Consider the following 27,477-nt stretch of genomic DNA (forward strand, 5'->3'; position numbering starts at 1 on the left):
ATTACCCAATTGCTCAACTCATGATTTTATCATTTTTGAAATTTTGGAATGATTTCGGTCAGGCCGTTTGATCAATGTCTAAGTCCGACAACTAACAATGGGTGCTTTAATAAGGAAGGAGACTTGATATACGAAAATACTCCTCTCTTTTTGGCTCAATGAATGCCACATCAGCAATATTCTTTCCATGCGAGCAGATTAACCCTAACTTGATAGAATTGACAGAATCTCGCCAAAGTAGAGTGAATTTTGAAAGTAAAGTGGTGATATTTTTGTTCCAAGAGTATAGTGAGATTAAAGTTAAGTTTCACAAAGCATTTAAAAAAATAAGCATTGTATTTACTCTTTGCAGGCTTCAATTCATTTTATTTTATTTTATTTTCACAAAATTCTAAGCATTTATTAATTTTTATTGTGAATGTAACAATTTTTTTTTTTTTTGAATAAACGATATTATCTACACTAGGAGAGGGGAGTAGGCTAAGCCTCACAATGGGCTAGGGATAACGTTGTTCAAGTTTGCATTTGGTGAGAATTAAACCTAAGACCTCTCATTTACAAGTAAAGAGGAATACAACTAAACTATAATACTAAGTGGTGAATGTGACATTTGTTGACTTATACAGTTATATACGTTCATAAAAAGTTTAGGTTAATACTAAATTTACAAACTAAATGATGTGTCATCAATAAAAAATAAGCGCGTTAATTAATACTTAAGTAACAATCTAATTGTCAACTTTCATGTCATTTAATTTATAAAATTTAGTCTCCCTAACATTCCCAAAAGTTTATACAAGTGTATGTAAGTTTGTACAGATGAACTTAAGGGCTAGGGATTTCTTTGGATTGTGTTTGCTGTCGAAACTAGAATTGATACCAGTCAACCATCTTCCCCTTCTTAAAATGCACCTATAGTGTTCTGATATCTGCTTGTTGCAAATAACTTCGAGTCAGCATGAAGTTTTCTGATTCGTATCGATTGCATTAATATTACCTCGGCAGCGTTCATCTGCGACTGGTATTACACTATTACTTATAATGTGTTTTGCATTCAAGACGACAAAGAATGAAGAAGCTGGCTCAAGCACTTACAATCTCAATCAACACTTTTGGATTTGGCTACCGTGGTTGACTTCCGACGTTCCATGAATCTTGAGGAGATATCAGTAAGAGAAACTTGTGCAACAGCTGTGATGCTCAGTCTAAGATACGTCCTGAAAACCTTGTTTCGGGCGAGGGCTGCAAATGGGGGCCGGTTTTAGAAGAAATGAACAAAACAACATCAAGGACAAGCAGATGTTCACAGAACTTGCTGAGAATGGTTGAATGTGGCTATTATTTCCACGAGATTCATTTCTGATCCGCAGATGGATGCTAATAATGTATGGAATCGTTTCAAGTCCTGCGTTCGGGGTGTCCTTGGCTTCGGTACTTTTATCAATGCCTGTGATTTTTCATGGACCATTTCTTGTATTGTATTTCTGCTTTGAAAATATTACACATTTTGCAATTGTACTTCTGTAGAATGTAGTAAACCGACCTGCAGTTGTATCAACCTAAATATGAGAGATCAGAGAAGCGATATTGTTAGCAAATTGCCACAAGATGGGCCTCAACATGTATATTGAAGGCAACAATGTCTCCCAGTGCTGGAACTGGCCCTATGCCTGTGCGGCTGTGCCTTGTATTGGAGATTCTCTAAAACCCAAATGGGTGAAGCTACCATCTACTTAAACTATATTTTGTAAATGACATGATGTGGCAGTTAATGGTTGTATTTCTCGTTTAAATTAATAAAAAAGTATCCAACCATCAATCGCTACATCATTTGATCTACAAATATAGTATAAGAACATGCCCTCCTTAGCATTTTCCAACCTAAATTAATAGATAATAATAAGAGGAAAATTATTTTTGTACTCTCAAAATTTTTTTGCCCTTACACTCTCCTCTCTATATTTTGATTTTTGGATTGAATAAATTAAAGGAAATTTAAGGAACAAAAATTAACAAAATGTGCAAAAGGTGAAAAAGAGTGAAAGGATTATAAGGCATAAGGCCTTCCACAATCAGCTGGAAATTTTAAGCTTGAATTCTAAACACTAAATTCAACATCACGTAGTGAGCTGAAAACTATAAGTTTATTTCAATAGTTAATTTTTTTTTAATTTATTATTACTATAGAGAGCGGATGATTCAAAACTATTAGAATAATTTATGGGGATGGAGAAGTTTCAGACCTAGGACGCATGGGTGTGGAAACCCCATACTCTATCCACTGAGATATTGAACCACATACTTCAATAGTTAAAATCTTAGTTTAATGATAGAAACTTACCTACACCATGAATACTGTGGAGCTAAAAATAATCACAAGGCGACACGTGAATTTTTGGACAAAAGAGGGCAAAAACACCCTTGAGGTACAACGAGATTCCTACGTGCGAGTAGCGGGCAATCATCCTCAACCAAGTCAAAAATGCCCAAAATAGGTAACAATTCAAAACCTATTTTATTCCATATATTTTTTTACCTCACTTTCCCTCTTTTAGCTAATCAATTAACTATCATTCTATAACCTACAAAATATTCTACATAAATTGAGTTAATTGGCCAATTAATGAGATTATTACTTAATTAATTCATTAATTGTCAATTAAACTATCCATTATGCCCAAAAAATACACTAAAGGCTGGTTACCCACTCTCCCAAGGGAACCGTCCATTTCCTTCACCTTTCCACCATAAACACCCAAAAACATCCTTTTTATTATGTTAATTAGCCAAATTAATATATTGATTGGGAATAAATATATTAATTTGGCTAATTAAATCACCAAGTAACACCCAAAATGTGCATAAAGGGCCGGCCACCCTTTCTCCAAAGAGGACCGGCCATGCCCTATATATTGGCTCTCATTCTCACCAAAAACCTAGGTCCATACTCTTACAAAACTCCAAAAACTCTCTAAACACTTTTTCTCTCTAAATTTTAACTTTGGCATCGGAGGTTCTTCGGCCAAAGCCCCCCCATTCATCGTGGGCGCGTGAGGCTCTTGGCCATGACCTTAAGGTGTTAATTGTTTTGTAGGTGCAATTTTGTCCAAGATCAAGGAGGAAGAAATTTGCATCCACAAATTGGTGCTTTCATTGAGAGCTGAGATCCATACTCGTAGAAGACTCTCGCATAAAAAGGTTTTTCTCTATTTTCTAGTCCATTTGAATATTTTTCATACGTTCTTATTATTAGAATTTTTTATTTGCAAAGGTTCTTTGATAAAACGTATAAGAAAAATATAATGGCTAGAAATTTAGAAAATTCCACAAGTGAAAATTCTAATACTCAAGAAATGAGACCGCGGCGATCCACAAGGCTAAATGTGGTCATAGGTGGAGTGGTACCACCATTACGAGGTTCCATCATGGCCCAAGCCGTGCCATCCAAGCTTGCAGGGGCCCAAGCCCAAGCCTCGCATTCGTATGCATCACGCACTGAGCAGCCTGCTTTCATGGCCTAGCCTGCTCTCGACGAGCAGCCCGCTTCCGTGGCCTAGCCTGCTCCTGCAGAGCAGCCCACTTTCGCGGCCCAGCCTGCTCCCGCGGCCCAGTCTGCTCCTGTGGTTTTCCAAGCAGCCCAAGTCGGCCCAATACTATCTCAACCATCCGGACCTACCATCGAACCAGGGGCATTTTCACCATATTTTTCTGCATATTTGACATTTCCTAACTCAAATCTTGCGCTCGGAGTCTATCACACTTCCACTGCTTAAGGAAAAACATTCATTCCAAGCTCTTCCAACCCAAATGGAGAACAACACTTGTCTCGACAAGTCATAAAGTTGACGAGCGCCCTCGCACAACAGACGACCTTGGTGAATTAGCTTTTGAAGCGCACCGAGATGCAACGTGCCCCAGACGAGGTGTCCTGAAGTAAGACAATGGTAGACAAAGAACGTTTCCAGAAGCATCCTGATAAACAGCCACTCGACCAGCCACAAACCTAGCGTTCGGGTAGTGTACACTCCCGATTGGACCCCCGAGATAGCGTATACTCCTGTCTTAGCGTGCGGAGGAGCGTGCACTCTCAACTAGGCCTACAGATGAGCATACATTCACGGCTGGGGTCATACTCCGATAGTCAACATGAGCAACCTTCCAAGAAAAGTGTTCATTCGTGGCTAAGCCCACAAGGAGCATCATCCACCTCACATCGGAGCAGGTAGCATGACGGAAAGAGAGAAGTAGTCACTCAATCCAGTTCAAGTTCAACCAGCAGCCTACGAAGAACTCGCTCGCCTGCTAAGAACGCACCACATGCACCGCATCCGCGGCATAAACGAGCCAAACATATGTAAGAGTAGGCTAGACTAATAAGTCATGGGTGGGGGTAGCCGAGAGCTCCGCTACCCTAACAAAGGCAAATTCAGGAAGAAGTAGAGAGACTTTTGACCAAGCGATTGTGCAATTTTCGATGCAACGAGATCACCGACGAGGCACTACGATGGAACATGACCAACATAAGCAGGTCACCCTTCACGGATGATATCAAGCAGGCAGAGCCTCCACGCGAGTTCAACATACCACATTTCACATCTTTCAAAGGGGATGAAGACCTGGAGAAACACTTAAAACACTACTGAAGCGCAATGATACTCTATCGAAACAACGATGATCTCATGTGCAAGATATTCGCCACCACTCTACAAGGTGAGGCGCAAGATTGGTTCTACACCCTGCCGCCACAATCCATCCAGAGTTTCGACGAATTTTCTTTGGTTTTCACCAAAGAATATTCATCCTATCGCTCGATAAAAAAGAAGTCCGACCATTTGTTCAACGTCAAGAAGAACCCAAATGAGTCACTTTGCGACTATGTGAGGAGGTTCAAAGCAGAGAAGGCAAGGATAGTCGGATGCAACGACTCGAGAGCTAGAGCATCTATCAAAAAATGACTTACAACAGACCACCTGCTATTTAGAAAAATGATCATGAAAGAAGATCTAACTCTGGCAGAGAAGCATGCACTTTGGGACGAGGCTTGCCAATGCATATTCAATGACTTGAAGAAGTACTCGACATCACCTCTCTGTTATCCAAACTGGAAGTAGCGGAGGACTCATTCGCATGTTTGACGATATCTGAAGCAGCAATAAGCTCTACTATCATACGAGAAGAGCTGGGGGCCCGACTACATGTATTCCACAATTCAAAAGCTCTACTCGATGTTACCAGAAATTCAAAAGCTAACTTTTGCAATAGTTGTTGCAACCCCGAAGCTCAAGTTTTACCTTCAAACACATGCAGTCATCCTCATGACGTACTATTCCGCCCAATCCAAACACACGACGATAAAGGAGTAGATTCTGGCAGATACAAAGTTTTCTGAAGAATGTAACAACTCGGCCTAAAAGACACGCCAAGGGTAGACGAACATTAGAAGGACACACTCGGAAGCAAGTTTTGTCCTCGCCGCCCCAAAAGATTCTACATAGGAGCAACATATACTGGCAGTCGAACACCATTTCCTGCTACGTGTCACACGGCCCCAGCCGACTCTTGCTCCATAATTCAACTCTAGAGTGGCCCAATACCGGTAGTTGAGCATCTTCTGTTGCGTGTAGCATAGCCTCAGCTACACGGCTCTCTACCACTTATTTACGATGCAACAGAGCGGCTCAACGACACCCCGAAGGTAGCCGAGCACACTTTAGCCACGCCTACTCCACTCGATAGAGACTTCTGGCATTTACATGTCGACGACGCATCCAATTACAAAGGTTCGAGCGTAAGCGTAATCCTTGTCACCCCATACGGTTCGATGCCCGAGCAAGTGATCACTCTAGGCTTCAAACCATCCAACATAAAAAAGTAGAGTACGATACCCTACTAGCAGGCCCCTGAATGGAAAAAGACTTGGCGGTGAAAAAGCTTACAATTCATTCCGATTCCCAGCTAATCACCAGCCAGACTACTAAGGGTAAAAACATGATGATCATGGCAACCGACTACTTCACCAAATAGGTAAAAGCAGAGCCCATGACAACCATGATTCAAACGGACATAGAGCGCTTCATATGAAGGAACATCATTTGCCGATTTGGCATCCCTTAATCCATCGTCACCGACAACGGCCTGCAATTCGTGGGCAAAGATTTGGCGAAGTTCTTCCAAAAATATGGCATCAAGTAACACATGTCTACACCAAGATATTCTCAAGGCAATAGGCGAGCCAAAGCATCCACCAAGATGATCTTCGACTGCCATAAGAAATCCCCCACCAATAAGAAAAGAAAATGGCTAAACGAACTCCTTGGATTTCTATGGGCATATTGCACCACCAAAAGACGAGCAACCGAAATGAGATGGCCATAAGCTTAAATCTGGAAGAGGAGAAGTGCGAGCAAACTATCACCCGCATCGCAGCTTACCAGCAGCAGTTCTTCTCTAGCTACAACAAAAGGGCCAAGATCCTGCAGTTCCAGCCCAGAGTTCTAGTCTTAAGAAAAACCTTCATCACTGCCCGCAGAGAATGCTCCAAAAAAATGAATTTCATCTAGGAAGGTCGGTACAAGATCAACAGAGTAGACGACAAGAGTAATTACACCCCCACCACTATGGAATGATAAAAAGGTCAAAAAGTAGTGGAGCGCCTACAATCTAAAGAAGTACCATATGTGACCTCCCACTACATCAAAGCCTGAAGACTCAAGAAGCTCGACGGGCACCACCTCACAAACCGAGGACTATCCAGTTGTTATGCAGTTCCTACTTACAGCTAAGTTCTCGTTCGTTTCACTCGTTTTTCAATAAGGAATTCAGAAGTAATCACAACTTGGCTCGGCTGCATGCTTACAACAACTGATCACTCTGGCACTTCAAAAGAAGAATGCGCCATTCTTATGGACTCATAGCAGGAATTGCGCCCCTCGAGGGACCAACCATGCTCTCCAGTGCGAGAGGGTAAACTAATTGCTCTCCAGTGCGAGAGGGTAAACCAATTCCTCGACACCCATATGGGTCAGCTCTCCAAGACGAGAGGATAAACTTTACACTTCGAATATCCAGACGTGGATGAGCCTGGCTGCCCTAGTATAACTAGATGCACGATGGTTTGCGCTGGGATTCCTAGAAGTAGCCACAATGGTCTTTTTCAAGGCTTAGCTAACTGAAGGATTTTGGGTCTCTTGGCCTAATCCGTGAGGAATTGGGCCCTAGAGACGGAGGGGGCACATTACGCAGTACACCCTATAAACGGTTGCCCTGAAACCCTAAAACTACTACCAAGTCTACTAAGGTAACCTACGGTTTCCGAAATACTGCCTAAGGATTGCCCTTCGAGCAGTAAAGCCGCACTAGACTTATACAACCGCACATTCTTGTGAAAGGTTAAACAAGCTAGCGCACATATACAAAGTTTTATCCACTGCCGACATGCTACGTAGTCGATAAGTTTCACCTCTGCCAAGCGCGGAACAACCTACTCCAAGTCCTGAAATGTTGTGATACTTGCTACGCAACCTATAAAATTGGAGAAAGCCAAGGTTAACAGCCTAGTGGTTACGCGGACTTGTCTGCTTTTGTAAGTAAGGCATCCAGCTACCAACCCTATGGCTAACAACTTGGCAAAGTTCTACACCAACACCTACGGCTGCATAGGCTACGCGAGTTTGTGTGCTTATAAAAATGTAGCATGTATGCCACTGGTCTATCAAGTCTAAAGCTTAGGGCATGAATAAAAGAAGCGAAGATGAAGAAAAGCGAAAAAAAAACATGTTTATAAACAATTAGCACAGGCCGAAAGAGTTCAAGCAAAACAAGAGTTACAAGGAAAAACAAATAAAATCCTAAAGGCTATCTAGAAGACTACAGCAGCTTGGACATCCCACGACTACTTGGTCGCAACACCTTCAACAGCCGCGACGCTCTTAGCAGCGGCATCATCCGGTGCTTCTCCCCCTGCTGCCCCAGCCTGGGCACTAACTTCTCCAACTACTTCACCAATGGAAGCCTCAAAAGTAAAAGCAAACAAGTCTTCCAGAGAAATAGAAAAGGTCTCGAAACCTCAAGCCCATCATTCTCACCCTTCAGCTGTTCATTCTTCTCAAGCAGACTAACATGGATGCATTGTAGCTCATCCACTCCATTCTTCAAACTTTCGTTAATCTTCAGTACATCTTGAAGTTCCAACACTTCGGGTTCAAGCCTATCAACGACCTTCTTGAAATGGATCACTTGATTATAAGCAGCAATCGACTCTTCATCCTTTGCATAAGCAGTGAAATGAAGCTCAGAAACTACAAACTCAAGATCTTGAATCTGAGCTGCAGAGAAGTGGGGGCAAAAATATTAGACCTCTTCAAAGCAATAAGCTCAGAATCCAACATCTTGATCTCCTCGGCTGAGGAAAAAGCTTCAGATGCCATAGTCTTCGCCACCTCCTTGGCAGCCTTGCTATATATGTATCATAGCAAGCAGAGCAGTCATTCTATATTAGGTCGTATGCTTCGCAAAGGAACTTGGGCAAACAACCTTTCTACCGCCATCAACAAATTTGGCACAATCGTCCATATCTTCAAGCAGATCTAGATTCAAAAGCACACAGATCTCATCAGCCTCCACGGAAGCAGGTTTAGTGGATTTCTCACAGCTACCCACGCGAGCAGTTTCTTCCTTCCTAGCAGGCGAATCAGTCTCAGTAGCAAAGGGAGTAGGCCTTAGCGCTACTTTAGCAGCAAAGTCCACCTTATCGCTATTCATAGTATCAAGCCTCTCAAAAGGTGAACCGAACTTAGCTTATAATAGACATCTTAGTACAGACTTCGGCACTGGGGGCATAACATGACCTTTACGCTGAGCAATCATATCAGCAATTGTACTAGCCATTCTCGACATGGCAGGTGCCACGGGTTCAGATCTAGCAGCCTCATTTTTTCTTCCTATTGGAAAAAGTTATGTCAATCACAAGCATCTCGGCAGCAGGCAGACCCTCATGAGCAGCGAAGAAAGTCTTCAATTTTTCTCGACCGGCATGTCTTGAACAGGCGGGGAAGATGTCTTCTTTCCATCTTCATTCATAGTAGGCTCCACGACAGCGATTAGACGAGCCAATGCATCCGCCTTGATCCTCTTTACCTCATCTTTCGATAGCAACCCACATTTCTCTTGGCAAAAAAAACTAAGCAGCCAACGCCATTCATGGTACTCAGCAGAGGAGCTCAACCCAACATTCTAGCAGGCAGGAGGCCTGCATGCCTAGCATTCCAGCAACCCATAAGGCTCACGACCTCCTCATTTCTTTCAGTCGCCAGCTTGGCCCGAGTAAGGTCCAAGAGCCCAAAGGACATGAGTCATGTGGCTCACCTAGCATTGCGCCCCAGCGCCACAATCCGTGACCTCGGCCGCACAAGCTACCCTTGGCTCTAGCCAAGCCAAACAGCCCAAGCAGTGGCCCCTGCCACAACGCCTTCTTGGCCTATGCCAAGTCGACTCCTGGACCCTGCTAGCCGACGTGCCGCACCACCCCGACGGCTGCCTCGCAATAACACTATCCAAGAAGAAGACAAGAAAAAATTAAATTTTTCTTACATCGGTGCGGCACAGAGAAGACGAAGAAATCAACGAAAGATGGTCATTTGCACGGGCAAGATGTAGAAGATTGCTAGATGAGGGGGAACAAATATCCTCTAAGCTCTCTCTCTCTTGTAGGGTAGAATAAAACGCTCTCCAAAGTTGATTTAATAACCCATTTAAGGTGGACTTAAATAGGCTTTGAGAGAAATTTATTTCCTTTTCCTAGAAGGACCTAATTTTCTATTAAAGTGGGAATCTACATCAAAATAGGAAGTAGTCATACGTTTCCTAAAGCAAGATGATCTCTACATCTGCTGCCCTTTCCTACGAGCAGCCCAACATGTGTGGAGGCATTTATGGAGCAAAAAATAATCACAATGCGACACGTGGATTTTTGGACAAAAGATGACAAAAATACCCTTGAGTTACAACGGGATTCCTACGCGCGAGCAGCGGGCAATCATCCTCAACCAAGTCAAAAATGCCCAAAATAGGTAACAATTCAAAACCTATTTTATTCCATATATTTTTTACCTCACTTTCCCTCTTTTAGCTAATCAATTAGCTATCATTCTATAACCTACAAAATATTCCACATAAATTGAGTTAATTGGCCAATTAATGAGATTATTACTTAATTAATCCATTAATTGTCAATTAAACTATCCATTATGCCCAAAAAATACACTAAAGGCCGGTTACCCACTCTCCCAAGGGAACCGGCGATTTCCTTCACCTTTCCACCATAAACTCCCAAAAACATCTTTTTTTATTATGTTAATTAGCCAAATTAATATATTGATTGGGAATAAATATATTAATTTGGCTAATTAAATCACCAAGTAACACCCAAAATGTGCATAAAGGGCCGGCCACTGTTTCTCCAAAAAGGACCGGCCATGCCCTATATATTGGCTCCCATTCTCACCAAAAACCTAGGTCCATACTCTCGCAAAACTCCAAAAACTCTCTAAACACTTTTTCTCTCTAAATTCTAACTTTGGCATCGGAGGTTCTTCGGCCAAAGCCCCCTATTCATCGTGGGCGTGTGAGGCTCTTGGCCTTGACCCTAAGGTGTTAATTGTTTTGTAGGTGCAATTTTGTCCAAGATCAAGGAGGAAAAAATTTGCATCCACAAATACGATTGTGAATATATTTCAAGTCAATAATATACTACTATGTGTTTAACTTCTCCATATATTGGTGTATAATTAACTTGAAATATAAGATGCAATATGAGCAAGTGTGTCCTGAATTTATTGTTCCTTTTCCCCCTTTTGTGCTGAGAATACGGACGATTCTCTACAATATTATCCTTTGTTATCTAATGAACAAATTGAGATATGCATATGATACCTTGTAGGTAGGCAATTTGCCTGGTTACTTAGAAAGGAAGTAAATGTCCCCACGAAGATTCTACCAAAATCGAGCTGTAAAGATCCTCTAATTTGACCCAAAAGTAGCACGTCAATGAACATGGTTTTCAACCTTGTTCAACATTTGGTCATACAGATATGCATACTGTCTGTTGGTTGTTTGTATAAAGAATCTATACGTTTACATAGGAAGAATAACGCAGCTGCAGTATAGTAAATCCATATTTTAATAAACTGAGATTAGAGGGAAGATATGCTTTCGGTTATTATATATAATTATGGATTACCAATTTGGTCAACTTTGTCTTTCACAAAACTCCACGTTAAACTGGCTAAAATGATTAGACCAATCAAGCATTAACGATATAACGATTAGATATCAATAACATACTAAAAAAATGATCATATAGAACTATAGTGGTGGAGCCAGAATTTTACAATAATGAGGTCATAGTTTCGATAAAAAAAAAAAAACCCATTGCACTACTCCATCAAGCATCTGATGGACACCTATCAAAATTTATCAACATTCGTTGAAAACTTGTGATGACATCTATTGACAACTTCTATGTTCTTCTAGCATCTGCATCTATGAAGGTGTGCCCAGGCTAGCTAGCAGATTGTCAAGATCTATCTGTCAAGACTTTTTGAGTGAAGTATTACGTCGAGCATGCGGTGAGCACCACTAGGTTGCACACAAGAAAAAGGAGGAGGAAGAGACGGGAAAGAAAGAAGAAAATTGGAGAAGGAAGAAGGAATAAAAGGTTGTAATTCAACCTTGTTCACACTCTCTTTAGTTAGAGTCAAAGATAAATCTACCAATAAATATACATGCGGTTAGAAAGCTATTGAAGTCATGAACAGTTATTGACCTCAAGCTGGTTCTACTACTGTATAGAACTAAAAATATTTGATTATTTTGACCAATTCTCCAAACTCCAATACTTGAAATTGTAAAAAGCCTCAAAACTTTCACTTTTCTGTCTAAATGTTGTCTGCTCATAAGCTACATTTTATAGAGCAAGGAAACCCCACTTGTAGGGTTATTGTGCTACAACGTAGGATCTATCTTAGTACTAAACATGGGAGGCAAAACCCTATTCACATTTACATTTAGGACTAAACAAATCTCAATATACGACTTGGAAATTGCCTTCACACTGACCAAACACATTACCGTCCACCAAGGGTTAGTCCACTCAGTTAGTATATAATATGCATGCAATGTCAAACAATAAGAATTAAGCATAGCATGCAGCAATGGTTGGCCAAATTTTGTTTGGCAGACACGATCACTGGCTGTGGCTCTCTCTCTCTCTCTCTCTCTCTCTCTCTCTCTCTCTCTCTCTCTCTCTCTCTCTCTCTCTCTCTCTCTCTCTCTCTCTCTCTCTCTCTCTCTCTCTATATATATATATATATATATATATATTAAACCAGTCAGTTTCTTTGTTTTATAAATGAAGAGGAAATTACCAGTTGGGGTTAGTGTCAATTTGGCTAAATTCTAGCCAGGCGACAATATGAGTCAATGACAATATGTTTTGCATTTTTATAAATAATTAGACATGTAGTAGCTATAGCCTATAGGACTTGGGGGTGGCAGAGTATATACATTTGCCGTCAAATGCATGCAACGCGGTATTGTGTCGTACGTGGAAACTCAGTCCACATATACTGGGAAAAGTAATATATATATCATGATATTAAATAGATTAAATTTACAAACAAAATAATATGTCGCCAATAAGAAATAAGCACGTTAATCAACACTTAAATAATAATCTACCCATCAACTTTTATGTCATTTAGTTTACAAAATTTGGTCTATAAATTTAGTCTTCCTTGCATAATCCTATTTATATATAGATAATACTAGAGAGACTAAATTGGTATACTAAATTTTATAAACAAAATGATATGGAAGTTGATGATTGGATTATTATTTAACAGTGTTCTAAAAATCGGCCTAGGCGGCGCCTAGGCGCTGGGCGGCGGAGCTCCGACCCGATTTAGACCAAAATGTGCAGTTAGGCGGGAAGGATATAGGGGCCGCCTATGCGCTCGCTAGGCGGCAATCTAGGCGGTTTGAATCTAGCTGCAAATTCCAAACTTGCTGCAATTTTCGCAAAGGATCTACAACTTCCGATCTCGTACATAGCAGCAGAGACCCGGAAAATTTTATGTAGCTCGTCTCTGTGAAGATGAGGGAAGAGAGAGTGTGAAGAGAGAGAGAGAGAGAGAGAGAGAGAGAGAGAGAGAGAGAGAGAGAGAGAGAGAGAGAGACTGCCGGTGAAGAAAAAGTGCTGCCAAATAATTTCTGCAGCTCATCTGTGAAGATGAGAGCAGAGAAGAGAGTGCGAAGAGAAAGTGCGAAAAGAGAGAGAAAAAGAGAGAGAGAGAGAGAGAGAGAGAGAGAGAGAGTAACATTTCAATATGAGTTGGTGGTGCAAGTTGAGGACTCAAAAGCTTTTGGGTGATGTGAAAGAGCATGGACGGTTTGTGATTTTAAAATTGAAAACCATGGACTTTGATGGTTTTGTGGACGGGTGATGTGAAAACCACCTTGGATGGATGGGTGATGGATGGGTGATGGACGGTTTGATGGTTTTAACAATGAAAACCACCCACTATATGGGCTTTTTATATTTTTAAAAGTTTGGGATATATAATATGTGGGTATATATATATCTTATATAAATTATAAATTATTTAGATAATATTTTGTTTTTTTTTCCTAGGCAAGCATTTCATATATGTACATAAAACATTCACATATGTATGTTCTTCTATAAGAAATAGCATATTAGTCAATAATTATTTACATTTTATATAGTAAATTTAATTAATTTATATAATATATAAGAAATTTACCTAAATCTGCCTAGGCCGCCTAGGCGCCCGCCTAGACCCCGCCTAGGCGCCTAGGCGCTAGGTGCTAGCCCACCGCCCGACTAGCGCCTAACGTTTTTTAGAACCTTGTTATTTAAGCATTGATTAACGTGCTTATTTCTTATTGATAATGCATCATTTAATTGTGAATTTAATCTCTCTAACATTACTCATTATATATATATATATATATATATGTTATAAATATTTAAAAGTTAGATAGATAACCTTTTAGTGAATGTAGCGAAGCAGGTGTAAAATGTCACACTGAAACTATAGCACAAGAGGATAACAAATAAAGGACGGAGGAATAGATGATGTTATTGATCTTTCTTTCTTTCCTTATGTATGTTTTGATTGCAGTCGAGTGCTTTATTTATAGAGCAACTCGCACTATTACAATTTGAAATTTTCATCCCATGACTTTGAAAATAGGATCATGTTGTTCCAAAGTCTACATTCATCTGCCAAGGTTTTCATTCATCTGCCAAGGATTTCAATATTACTGTGGGCATTCATTACCCACTAGCATTTTCAACACTCCCCCTTGGATGCCCACATATCAACATGAGTTGCCTCGTTAAAATCTTGCTTGGAAAAACCCAGTGGGGAAAAAACCATAGCGAAGGAAAAAGAGTACAACTTTTCCTGGATTGTTGATATAGTGTTAAATATGCTTATGTTGCCTCGTTAAAACCTTGATAGGAAAAACCCAGTGGGAAAATTCCTAATCGAAGGAAAAAGAGTACAACATGCACGTATCATGGATGCTCTCCCTGATATGTATCTCCCCCTGATTCTGCATTTTCCAAATTTAGCTGTTTGGTAAGTCGACGTAATCCGATACTTTGCACTAACTTTTGAAACGTGTATTTTGGTAGAGACTTGGTGAACGAGTCTGCCAGATTTTCATTGGAACGGATTTGTCTGACTTCAATAACTTTAGCCTTCTGAATCTCATATGCACTGAAAAACTTTGGAGATATGTGTTTAGTCTTATCGCCCTTGATGAATCCTTCCTTCATTTGAGCAACACAGGCTGCATTATCTTCATGAATGACAGTTGGAGTGTTTGTCTTTGAAGGTAGACCACATAAATTCCGAATATGATGGATCATTGATCTTAACCAAGAACATTCACAACTTGTTTCATGTAAAGCAAGTATTTCTGAATGATTTGAAGATGTAGCAACTAATGTTTACTTTGTTGAGCGCCATGAGATTGATGTATCTCCATTCTTGAACACATATCCAGTTTGTGAGCGGGCTTTATGTGGACCAGAGAGGAAACCAGCATCTGCATATCCAACAAGGACCTGGTCATTTGTGGAGTTCTTTAAGTAAAAGAGACCTATGTCTGTTGTCCTACGAAGGTATCGTAATACATCTTTGACACCCTTCCAATGATGTATTGTTTGAGCAGAGCTATACCTTGCTAACAAGTTAACTGAAAAGGCTATATTTGGTCTAGTACATTGTGCTAAATACAACAAAGCATATACTGCACTCAGATATGGTACTTCTAGACCAAGGACCATTTCATCATCTTCTTTTGGACGGAATGGATCTTTCTTAATGTTCAGAGAACGAATAACCATTGGCGTGCTGAGTGGATAAGCCTTGTCCATACCAAATCACTTCAGGACTTTTTCAATGTAAGCTGATTGGTGGACCAAAATTCCACTAGCATAATGCTCGATCTGCAGGCCGAGACAAAATTTTGTTTTTCCAATGTCTTTCATTTCAAATTCACTTTTTAGATATTCAGCAGTTTTATTGAGCTCTTCAGGAATTCCAACTAGGTTCATATCATCGACATATACTGCCACTATAGCAAATCTAGAGTTAGATTTCTTAATGAACACACAAGGGCAAATAACATTGTTGATATACCCTTCTTTGATCAAATACTCACTGAGACGATTATACCACATTCGTCCAGATTGTTTCAGCCCATATAATGATCGCTTAAATTTGATCAAGAGTATATCTAGTGATTTGTTAGTTGTTTCAGGCGACTTAAGTCATTCTGAGACTTTCATATACATGTCAGTATCTAATTCTCCATATAGATATGCGGTGAAGACATCCATAAGTCGCATGTCAAGTTTTTCTGAAACCACTAAACTTATTAAGTAACGGAACGTAATTGCATCCATTACAGGAGAGTATGTCTCCTCATAATCAATTATAGGTCTTTAAGAAAAACCTTGAGCAACGAGTCGTGCTTTATATCTTGCAATCTCGTTTTTCTCATTGCGTTTCCTTATGAATACCCATTTGTAACCCACGAGATTCACATCAGGCGGGGTTTGGACTACTGGTCCAAAAACACTTCGCCTTTCCAAAGAATTTAATTATGTCTGGATTGCATCTTTCCACTTAGGCCAATCTTGTCTCTGTTTACATTCATCAATAGAGCGGGGCTCAATATCATCACTTAATATGATTTCAGTGGCTACTGCGAATACGAACATATCGTCGATGATTATTTCATTCCGATCCCACAATTCATTAGTACATGCATAATTTATGGAGATTTCTTTGCTTTCATGTACTTCTGTCTCTTTAGGGACATGTGTCTCATTAAGGACATTTTCTTCTTTTGGAAGTTCAGAATCATGAATTGTAGATTTGGCATTCGTTCTCTTCCTGAATGATTTCATTTGGATTCAGTTGTGCCCTTGTCTTTCTCTTTCGAGGGGCTGAATCTTTTGAACCTGGTGGTCTACCACGCTTCAGGCGTACACCAGATGAATCATTCGCTGCCACTTTATTTTGTCCAACAGGGACATCAATTCTTGCAGGTGCATTTGCAGCTAGTATATGTGATTTTGTCACTTTCATAACATCATTAAATGCATGCTTTGAAGATGAATGATCCTTTTTACTTCATTTTCACATTGAATGCTTCGAGGATCAAAATGAGACAATGTGGGAATAGCCCATGTCAGCTTTTTCCGTTCTTCTGGAACGGTCTTTTCTCGCTCTGATGACCGGAAGACTGTCTCGTCAAAGTGACAGTCAGCAAAACGAGCTGTAAACATATCACCTGTCAAGGGTTCCAAATATCTAATGATAGAGTGAATCAAAACCCACATAAATTCCCAGTCTACGCTGAGGTCCCATTTTAGTGCGTTGCGGGGGTGCAATAGGCACATAAACAGCACAACCAAAAACTTTTATATGAGAAATGTTTGGCTGATGTCCAAACACGAGTTGTATTGAGGAGTATTGGTGGTTAGCTATAGGTTTCAATCGAACCAATGATGCAGCATGTAGGATGGCATGTCCTCATGTAGAAACTGGCAATGAGGTTTTCATAAGCAGGGTGCGAGCTATTAACTGAAGTCGCTTGATCAATGTTTCTGCCAAACCATTTTAAGCATGAACATGAAGAACATGGTGTTCAACATCAATGCCTAATGTCATGCAATAATCATCAAAAGTTTGAGACGTAAATTCACCAGCGTTATCAAGTCGGATTGACTTAATAGGGTAATTTGGGAACTGTGCTCGTAACTTAGTTATCTGAGCAAGAAGTCTCGTAAAAACTACATTTCGAGTAGACAAGAGACAAACATGTGACCATATGGTAGATGCATCAACCAAAATCATAAAATATCAAAATGGTCCACATGATGGTTGAATAGGTCCACAAATATCCCCTTGAATTCTTTGCAGAAATGATGGGGATTCAGCATCAACCTTTAGTTGTGATGGTCTAATTACCAACTTCCCTTGAGAACAAGCCTTGCAAGGGTTATCATTTGAGATAGAAATGTGTCTACTCAATAATGGATGTCCATTAAAGTTGGTAATGATTCTACGCATCATGGTAGATCCTGGGTGACCCAGACGGTCATGCCAAAGCATGTAAACTTTTGAATCAATAAATTTCTAGTTCATGACAGTATGTGATTCAAATGTCTTTATGTATGTATAATACAATCCACTCGACAAACCATGCAACTTCTCCAATATACGTTTTTGGGTATCATTGGAGGTAATGCATAGATACTCCACATTTTCTGCACTTTTCGTTTCAATGTGGTATCCATTTAAACGTATGTCTTTGAAACTCAACAAATTTCGAGTAGGTCGAGTTGCATACAATGCATTCTGTATGGACAATATTGTTCCATTTGGTAACATAATCTAGGCTTTCCCTGAGCCTTCAATTACATCTGATTTGCCTGATATTGTTGTTACCCTTATTCTTGTAAGCATCAAGCTTAATTAACACTTTCGATCACGAAGTATTGTATGCGTAGTTGCGCAGCCTGCAAGACAAATGTTTCCACCATTTCTCATGTTTTAATAATGGCCATAGTTTTTATCCATGCTCTCTGAGTAAGGGAATCAGAGTTAGAAGCAAGTTATAACAAGAAATTTACATGCCATTTTTATTGAATCTGAAATGCTAGTTTTGAACTACAAGTTCAGCATAATAAAAGTACATCAAACATAAACGATTAAGTTAGACCGGTATACTTCATTCCCCATTTCCATAATGAAGTCTGAAACATCTAAGTGAGTTATGTTCAACTGTCCTGATAAGTCGCACACTTGATCAGGTATATCCATTGGTTTAGCCTGGTCAAGAAAATTAGTCTCGACACCCTTCTCCTTGAGGGAGGCTTGATATAGATCCACCAGATGTTTTGGGGTACGACAAGTACGCGCCCAATGCCCATTACCACCACACCTATGGCATGCTTCTTCAGAGTTCCTAGGAGCATTGTTTATGTGAGCTTTGCCTTTGTGGCGATTCATATGTTTGAAGCTTAAGCCTGAATTATGCCTCGGAACTTGGTTGTGAAACTGACCACCATGGTTCTTGCCTTTCCTGTTTCACCGACCTCGTTTGTGGCCACATCCTCGTTTATGATTATCACCACCAGAGGATGTGGCGTTCACTTCGAGGGAAGCAACATTCACTTCTGAGAATGGTGCAGATCCAGTAGGTCGTGAATGATGGTTTTTCATCAGGAGCTCATTGTTCTGTTCAGCTACCAGGAGCACAGATATCAGCTGGTTGTATTTAGTGAAGCCTCGTGCTCTATACTGCTGCTGCAGGAGCACGTTAGAGGCCTGAAATGTGCTAAAAATCTTTTCTAGCAAATTTTCCTCAGTAATAGTATCCCTACAGAGTTTCATCTGAGAGGTAATTCTGAACAACGCAGAATTGTACTCTACCACTGACTTGGAATCCTGGATCCTTAGGTGAGTCCACTCATAGCAAGCTCTTGGAAGAATCACCATTGTCTGGTGATTGTATCTGCTTCTCAAGGCCTGCCAGAGAGCTAACAGATCTTCAATCGTTAAGTACTCGATCTTTAGTCCCTCATCAAGATGACGACGAATAAAGATCATGGTCTTCGCCCACTCTTGAGAGGATGAGCTAGTTTCTTCCTTACTGGTATCTCCAAGATTCCCTGCTTCCAGATGGATCTTGGTATCCAGTACCCAGGTAAGGTAATTCTTCCCGATAATGTCTAGGGCAGCATAATCAAGTTTCGCCAAGTTCGCCATTTTCTTTTCTGAAAGAAAATGAGATGTGTAAGAACTTGCAATAATATGTATTCCTGGAGGAATATACTGTTAGAACTTCTGGTTCTTACAAATTTTTCATTTTGATCTTCAGGCCAAAATGATAAGCACTCAAAACTTCTAGCTCGAGATTTTCAGGATGAATGAGGAGGGCAATTGTACCGCACCATTCTCATTGAAATAATATAACATAGAATGGGTGATTATTCCACACCACTCAAGTAGTAGGAAAATTTAAATACGCAGAGCAGGGTGGGCGATTATACCGCACCACCTAAAATTGCAATGAAATTAAACTGCAGGCAAATTAAATATGTAGGGTAGGGTGGGCGATTATACCGCTCCATCTAAAATTGTAGTAAAATTAGATCTGCAGTTCAAAATAGGCGATGATACCACACCATCTTGGATCACAGTAAGATTAAATTTGCAGTTCAAGATGGGCACCGCACCATCTTGGATTGCAATAAAATCAACATAAATAAATAATGGGTTAGTAATCAATATCTATACCAAACAAGAAATCAAAGATGTATGTAACCATTAGGTTGAGAACTAGAAGCAGGCATGGAGCAAACAGTTCGTCGCGAGGGTATATCGTGCAGTTGAGGTAGATGAAGAAGATGAACAGTAAAAACCTTAGAGGAAACATTTTTTCTTTCGGCGAAGATAAATGATTTCTTTCGGTGAAGAGAAATGAGGAATAGTTATATTTTAGAGACTCGTGCTGATAACATGTTATAAATATTTAAAAGTTAGATAGATAACCTTTTAGTGAATGTAGCGAAGCAGGTGTAAAATGTCACACTGAAACTATAACACAAGAGGATAACAAATAAAGGACGGAGGAATAGATTATATTATTGATCTTTCTTTCTTTCCTTCTGTATGTTTTGATTGCAGTCGAGTGCTCTATTTATAGAGCAACTCGCACTATTACAATTTGAAATTTTCATCCCATGACTTTGAAAATAGGATCATATTGTTTCCAAAATCTACATTCATCTGCCAAGGTTTTCATTCATCTGCCAAGGATTTCAATATTACTGTGGGCAATCATTACCCACTAGCATTTTCAACAATATATATATATATATATAATTTACAAAGTAGTAGGTAGTCTCTAGTAAAATACTGTTTTGCGCCACAAAACAGTTGGCTGCAAGTGATAATAAAATAACACATGTTTTTCCATGCTAAGCAAGAAATGTTGAACATTAACGTGTGAGGTAAAGAAGTGCCTTCTTCAAGTTACACAAATGAGTCTTCAAGTTATACATATGAGAATCAATAATATGATATTTAAAAGAAAAAAATCCTTCGATACTACATAATATTTAATAGAGGTATTCATCAATTTATCCCTTGAACTTATAAGGATTTGCCAATTTTCTGCTTCAACTCTCATAATTAGTCAATTTGCACCATACTGTTAATTTGTTTAATTTTCCATCTATTCTTCTGTTAAGTAGGTATCCGCATGACTGCCTTTAAGGGGTAAAAAAGTCATTTTCCCTACACCTTCTATCTTCTTCCTTTTCTTCGAACTTTCTCTTGTTCTTCTTTTTCTCCAAGCCGAACCCGTGATTGCTGCCAATGCCTCCCTCTTCTGCTGTTTGCAGCCCAGTCCATTTGATATGCTGCTTTTGCAATTTGCAGCTGCCCACACCTTGTCGTTGCCGCCTCCCTTGGCCTCGTCTACCTCTGTTAAGGTGTAAAGAAACCTACTTAACGGAAAATGATAGTATGGTGCAAATTGACTTTTTTTGCCCTTCAAAAGCAGTCATGCGGATACCTACTTAACGGAAGAATAGATGGAAAATTAAAAAAAATTAACAGTATGGTGCAAATTGACTAATTATGAGAGTTGAGGGGGGAAGTTGGCCAATCCTTACAAGTTTAGGGGGTAAATTGATGAATACCTTTATTTAATAATAAGGAAAAATATATTGTCACTAGCTTATGAAATGCAATGTAATTCTTCACTTTATTTTTTAATATTTTTGCTCACCACCTCAAGTAATAGGGATACTCACCCCCTTATTTAGTACTGTTATAAGTTTAAATTTTGAAAAATGTGTAGAAAAAACATACAATTTTTAAAATTTAAACACATCTAATAGTAATAAATAAGATAATAAGTATCACCATCATTTAAAAGTAATGAGCAAAATGCACTCGTCTCATCTCATATCCTCCAACTGTAGCCTTTCCACGGTTATAGAAGGCATCACAAATTGATTATGACATACAGACCTCATCATATGCCAAATGGGCTCCATCATGTCGTCAACTAGCTTAATTATTCCTACGTACACAATATTCCCCAAATCCCTACGTTTAATGTCATAAAGTAAATTAAGGAGGGTGTATTCAATTAGGAGTTTTAAAGATTTTAATTCTTTTTATAAATTCAGGGTATTCAATCAAGATTTTAAGTGATTCTTTAAAAATTTAGGCGTATTCATCCAGGATTTTAAAAGAATTTATAACATTCCACTTGTATTTAATTAGAAATTAGTTTTTAAAGATTTTAAAAAGTTGGTGAATTAGTTGGAGAATTAAAGAGAATTAGAAAGATTTTGTAGCGTATTAAAGCATTTTCAATTTTCCTCTCTTCCCCTAAGAATTTGAGGAAATTCACTCAAAATTTTGCATGAAATATCTAGAAATTAATTAAACTCCATCAAAATCTATTAATTTATAAATTTATTTAAATCCCTCATAATTCAAATTAGAAAAATTTCATAGTGTATCAAAAGCATTCTCAAATCTCACAACTTCCGTGAGAATTTGAGAAAATTCACTCAAAATTTTGTATAAAATATCTAGAAATTAATTAAACTACATCAAAATCTATGAATTTATAAATTCATTTAAATCTCTCGTAATCTCAATTGAATACCAGCAAAGAAATATGAAAAAGCATACAACTATAGAAGAATGATAATTTTTTTTTTTCAAAAGAAACCACAGTAAAAGCAAATGTTTACCGCGATTACAAATCGAAGAGACACCTTCACTCTCTATATAAACTCAGTCTCATTTCACTTCTCCCACCTCTACCATCCCTCTCAGCTTTTAATTTCCCACCACTTGGGTTTCTTGTTTCCTAAGCTTTGCCTTTTCATTTTCTCGTTCATTTTCCGAGTAACCATGGAATCCAACCCTCTCTTGATTCCACCAACTGGGTTATCATCATTTTTGAGCTTGGAGTTGTTCATCTGTCTCTTCCTCTTCGTCTTTGTTTTTGGATTTTGGCTCTCACCCGGTGGATTGGCTTGGGCATTGTCCAAATTTAAAGGTCAAATCCATTCGAAAACCACCATTCCCGGTCCGTCCGGCCTTCCTCTTCTAGGGTTGGTCTTGTCCTTCACTGGCTCTCTCACTCACAGAGTTCTAGCCAAGCTTGCTGAGACCTCAAAGGCCAAACCTCTAATGGCGTTCTCAGTAGGGTTTACTCGCTTTGTCATCTCCAGTCACCCTGATACAGCGAAAGAGCTCTTGAACAGCACCGCCTTCGCTGACCGACCCATCAAAGAGTCGGCTTACGAGCTTTTGTTCCACAAAGCAATGGGGTTTGCCCCTTTTGGTGAGTATTGGAGGAACTTGAGGAGAATCTCCTCCACCCATTTGTTCCACCCGCAGCGAATTGCTAGTTTTGGGTTGTTTCGCGAGAGTATCGGGCGAAAAATGGTGGGGGAGATGAAGAGTTTTATGAAGAGGAGCGATGAGGTGGAGGTTAGGAAAGTGTTGCATTTTGGGTCTTTGAACAGTGTGATGATGAGTGTGTTTGGGAGGAGCTATGAGTTTGGTGGAGAATTAGGGTGTGGAAATGGTGAGGGTTTAGAGCTTGAGGGGTTGGTTAGTGAGGGGTATGAGTTGCTTGGGATTTTCAATTGGAGTGATCACTTTCCTTTTTTGGGGTTTTTGGACTTGCAAGGTGTGAGGAGGAGGTGTAAAAAATTGGTGGCAAAGGTGAATGCTTTTGTTGGGAAAATCATAGAGGAGCATAGGGTGAAGAGGGATGAAAATTATGGAGTTTTGAGTGCTGATCATGAAAGTGGTGATTTTGTTGACGTGCTTCTTGATCTGGAGAAGGAGAACAAACTCAGTGACTCTGATATGATTGCGGTTCTGTGGGTAAGTTAATTTGATTTTTTTGAAAAGAAAAACCCAAACGGTTTATTAGTTATTTGTAACGTTTGCTCATTAATTAGGTTTTCTGGTTTCAACAATTACTCTGTTTCATAGATACTAATCTACAAAGTTTAGAATCCATACGGTAGAAATAATTTTATGGAATTATTTATATAAGGCTTTATGTTGTTGCCACTCCAAAAACGTTATTCTTCTCTCTTTACTATACCAATTTTTTTTTTATTAATTTGGAGTGCAGAATGACAATAACGACTTCATTTCTTTTTGGTCAAATTTTTTTTCGTGATCCTTGTGGTGATACCTTACTTTTAAATAGACCACTGTGGTGAAAAAGCTACTAATTGTAATCCTGTGGTGAAATTTGTTATCAATCATAGTCCAAATTAGATTTTTCCTCATTATTCTGTCATTTGTAGGGGCAAAATTGTTATTTTCGTTTTTATTGATTCCATCAACCAATAATAAAGAGCCATATGGACATAATTTTTTTTTTTTAACTTTTAGAGCTACAATAAAAGAATAAATAAACAATAAAATTACAAGGTTTATATTATCAGACTTTCTCATTTCAAGAGAGCCAAGAGTCCAAATTCAAGATTTAAAAAATCACAAAGTACCTCGCCGCGTTTAGGTTAGAATATAAGTTATTATGCAAACATTGAATTTAGTTTCATTTTAAGAAGAACAGTGGTGGACGGGATGACTAGGGTTATGTGAGAGAGAGGGGGGAAGGGGGTGGGTGGTCGTTGTGGTTGTGGCTGACAAGGGTAGGGAATGGGGAGGGATTTCTTTTCTTTTTTTTTTCCTTCTATTTTTGTTGATTATAAAAAAGTGGAATTACCCAAAAGAAAGGAAAAAAGAATGGAATGACATTTTTACCCCTGCATGTGGATGAGATTTTGATAGAAATATCAATTTGGACTATGATTGATAATGAACTTCACCATTGGGTTAAGATTAACACTTTTTTTACCATAGGGGTCGATTTAAAAATAATGTCTCACCGCAAGGATCAAGAAAAAAATTTAGCCTTTCTTTTTTGTAAGAGAATAACTTTATTCATTTATTGTTTTCTAAATTCCTTAGTTTGAGCTTTTATTCTTGACCTTTTATGTTTCTATTTATTTATATTCTTGTTCAAGATTGAAAATATTTAATTTTATCTTTTGTGTATCCAATCATAAAACTCTCATGTTCCATCAATTCATTTATTCAAGGGAACTTTAACGAAAAACTCCCGGTACTGTTCACTTTAACGAAAAACCACATTTTTACACTAAAAAGTCAATCCTGGTACTATTCACTTTACCCTTTATTTTGTCCTTATCGTTAAAACTCAAAGTTTTCAAGTCATTTTCATTAGTTTTCTTTTATTTATTCAATCCATTTAAAAGCACATAATTAGCACGATTAATCATATAACAAACGTTTTTCTTTCATGAATTCAGGAAATGATCTTCAGAGGTACTGATACAGTGGCAATACTCCTAGAGTGGATTCTAGCAAGAATGGTTCTCCACCCAGATATCCAAGCCAAGGCCCAATCGGAGATCGACGCCGTTGTAGGCACTCCGGCACGATCTGTATCCAATTTCGACCTCCCCAAGCTTCCTTACCTCCATGCCATAGTCAAAGAAACCCTAAGAATGCATCCACCAGGACCCCTCTTGTCCTGGGCCAGACTTGCCATCCATGACACTCACATAGGCCACCACTTCATCCCGGCCGGCACCACTGCCATGGTCAACATGTTTGCAATCACACACGATGAGGAAATCTGGTCAAACCCTAATGAGTTCAAACCAGAAAGATTGGTTAGTGAAGATGTTCTAATCATGGGGTCTGATTTAAGGCTGGCTCCCTTTGGGTCTGGAAGAAGGGTTTGTCCTGGAAAAGCCATGGGATTGGCTACTGTTGAGCTTTGGCTTGCTCAGTTGCTTCAGAGCTTCAAGTGGGTCCCTTGTGATGATCAGTCAGGTGTGGATTTGTCTGAGACCTTGAAGCTTTCTTTGGAAATGAAGAACTCTCTTGTCTGCAAAGCTGTTCCAAGGGTTGTGATTTGATGATCAATTTCTATTTACTTTTGTTAAATAAATACGTTGGTCAGCCGTGTGGTCAATATAAGATAAGTTGATCACTAGCTGCACCCGAGTGAATTTATCACATGAGTAAAGAAATGATAATGGAGCGTTCATTATTTAATCCAGAGGACCTAATCATATATAGTATATTTTAGAAGAGAAAGGCTAAGGAAATTCTCTTAAAGTGAGATTCTTTATAGACTTTTTGACACTTCACATGTCAACATTATAAAATCGAGTGCAAAAAACATGAAATGGCGGAGATAGTCCATAGAAAATCCCGTTTTTATGAGAGTCTCCTTAGTATTTCTTCTCATTTTGGAGTGGTGGCTGCATTTTCTTGATCAATGTTTCTCGTGATTGTCAAACATAAGTTGATCTTGTTATTTGCTTTTGAGTCTAACTGATTTGAGGACCCTTCAAATTTATCCAGCATAACGTCTTCGAAGTATATACAATTTTTTAGCGTTATAATAATAAACCTGTGGTTTCATCTAAAGAAAATATTTTAGGCGCATTTGATTGATCCCCCAATACCATGCATTGTGCTCCAAAGAAACTTTTGTTAGGAATCACATATTGGATATGCTTATTGTGTCATCAGGTTCACCTCAACTGTGATTGTGTATGTGTAGCATTGGCCTTCCCTTTCCCTCTTCTCTTTATTCTTTGCAAGCTTCCTGTGCACATTTCTTTATGATCGATACCGATATTGCAAGCCTTAAGGGCTAGTTAGCTGTGTTAAAAAACAATAAAATTAAGGAATTGCTTTTAAATGATTGAGGAATAAGAACCTAGCTAAACCAAACAACGATATGGCTCAACTCCCACCCTTGTTTGTGAGGTCCAAATCCTTCCTAAAGAATATATTTCGGTGAAAGATGTGCCTGTGAAAGGCCTTGCTACTTTTTTCCAGCTATAAAGAAAGAAAGATGCAAACAGATTTGAATATCCAATTAAGCTAACGTTATTTTTTTTCTTTTTTTCTCCTCATCATTGCATGCAAGTAGATTGCTTTTTTGGCTTTCTTCCATGAACTGATTCTCAGTCACTCACACCCCCATATCCCGACCTATATATATATTCCTTTCCTCCTAGTCCCTATTAATCTCAAGTCTCACGATCAATAGTAGAACAATAACGCAAAATATAGCAGCAAGCTTAATCAAGTTGGCAAAAGTAGTGTATTCTTTAATCTTCATCTAAGATCGGATCCCTAATCATTTTCTGTGTTTGTATATATGTGTGTGTCTATATATTGTATGCAAAATGCTGATTTTATGGATAGTGAACACTGTCAGCAAATGGCATATACATCCGTGCAAAGGATCCACACAATGCACACGATAATGACATGAGAAAATGAAAGAAAAAGAATATAGGATGATGAAATGAATATCACTATCTATTGCACATAATGTATTGGTTCTCATAGTTCAGATAATTATATGCCTCCAGCCACATGTTTATATCTTTTTTATGTCCCAAAAAAAAACTGTAGAGGAACCCCTTGAGATTCCAAAACTCCTGTTATCATACAACGTCTAAATTATAAAATCAAATACAAAGACCAGACTTAATGGCCTCGTATGATACAGATAATTGATTAGAGAATGACTATTCACTATATTGAAGACATTTTAAATGAAGAGATTGATAAAAAAAAATTCTTATTTTGTTCTAGTTGAAAGTAACTCATGAAGAAAAGATATCTTTACTAATCCCCATAAAAATGGTCAGGGGTGGGACCATGAGGGACCAGAATGGTCCCGGGCCTACCCTGGCATTATTTTCGCAGAGAAAAACTAGATTTATCCCAACCAGAGAGAGAGGAGGTAGGCGAA

The 27,477-nt window shown here is 38.9% G+C and overlaps 1 protein-coding gene across 1 annotated transcript; it reads left to right on the plus strand.

Annotated features, from left to right (window-relative positions):
• The first annotated feature begins 22,282 nt into the window (after positions 1-22,282).
• Positions 22,283-25,754, plus strand: LOC126625632 (cytochrome P450 78A5-like). Its single transcript, XM_050294671.1, has 2 exons — positions 22,283-23,534; positions 25,001-25,754. The coding sequence occupies exons 1-2, from the start codon at positions 22,377-22,379 to the stop codon at positions 25,613-25,615; spliced, it is 1,773 nt and encodes a 590-aa protein (XP_050150628.1). The 5' UTR covers positions 22,283-22,376; the 3' UTR covers positions 25,616-25,754.
• Positions 25,755-27,477: the final 1,723 nt, after the last annotated feature.

Source organism: Malus sylvestris, chromosome 6 (assembly GCF_916048215.2).
Source record: "Malus sylvestris chromosome 6, drMalSylv7.2, whole genome shotgun sequence".
NCBI lineage: Eukaryota > Viridiplantae > Streptophyta > Magnoliopsida > Rosales > Rosaceae > Malus > Malus sylvestris.

What these genes read in the sequence shown, in the direction of transcription:
- LOC126625632 (XM_050294671.1), top strand. Translation starts at nt 22,377, where the DNA reads ATGTTTACCGCGATTACAAATCGAAGAGACACCTTCACTCTCTATATA. An exon ending in ATATGATTGCGGTTCTGTGG is followed by an intron (nt 23,535 to 25,000) that starts GTAAGTTAATTT and finishes TCATGAATTCAG; the next exon opens with GAAATGATCTTCAGAGGTAC.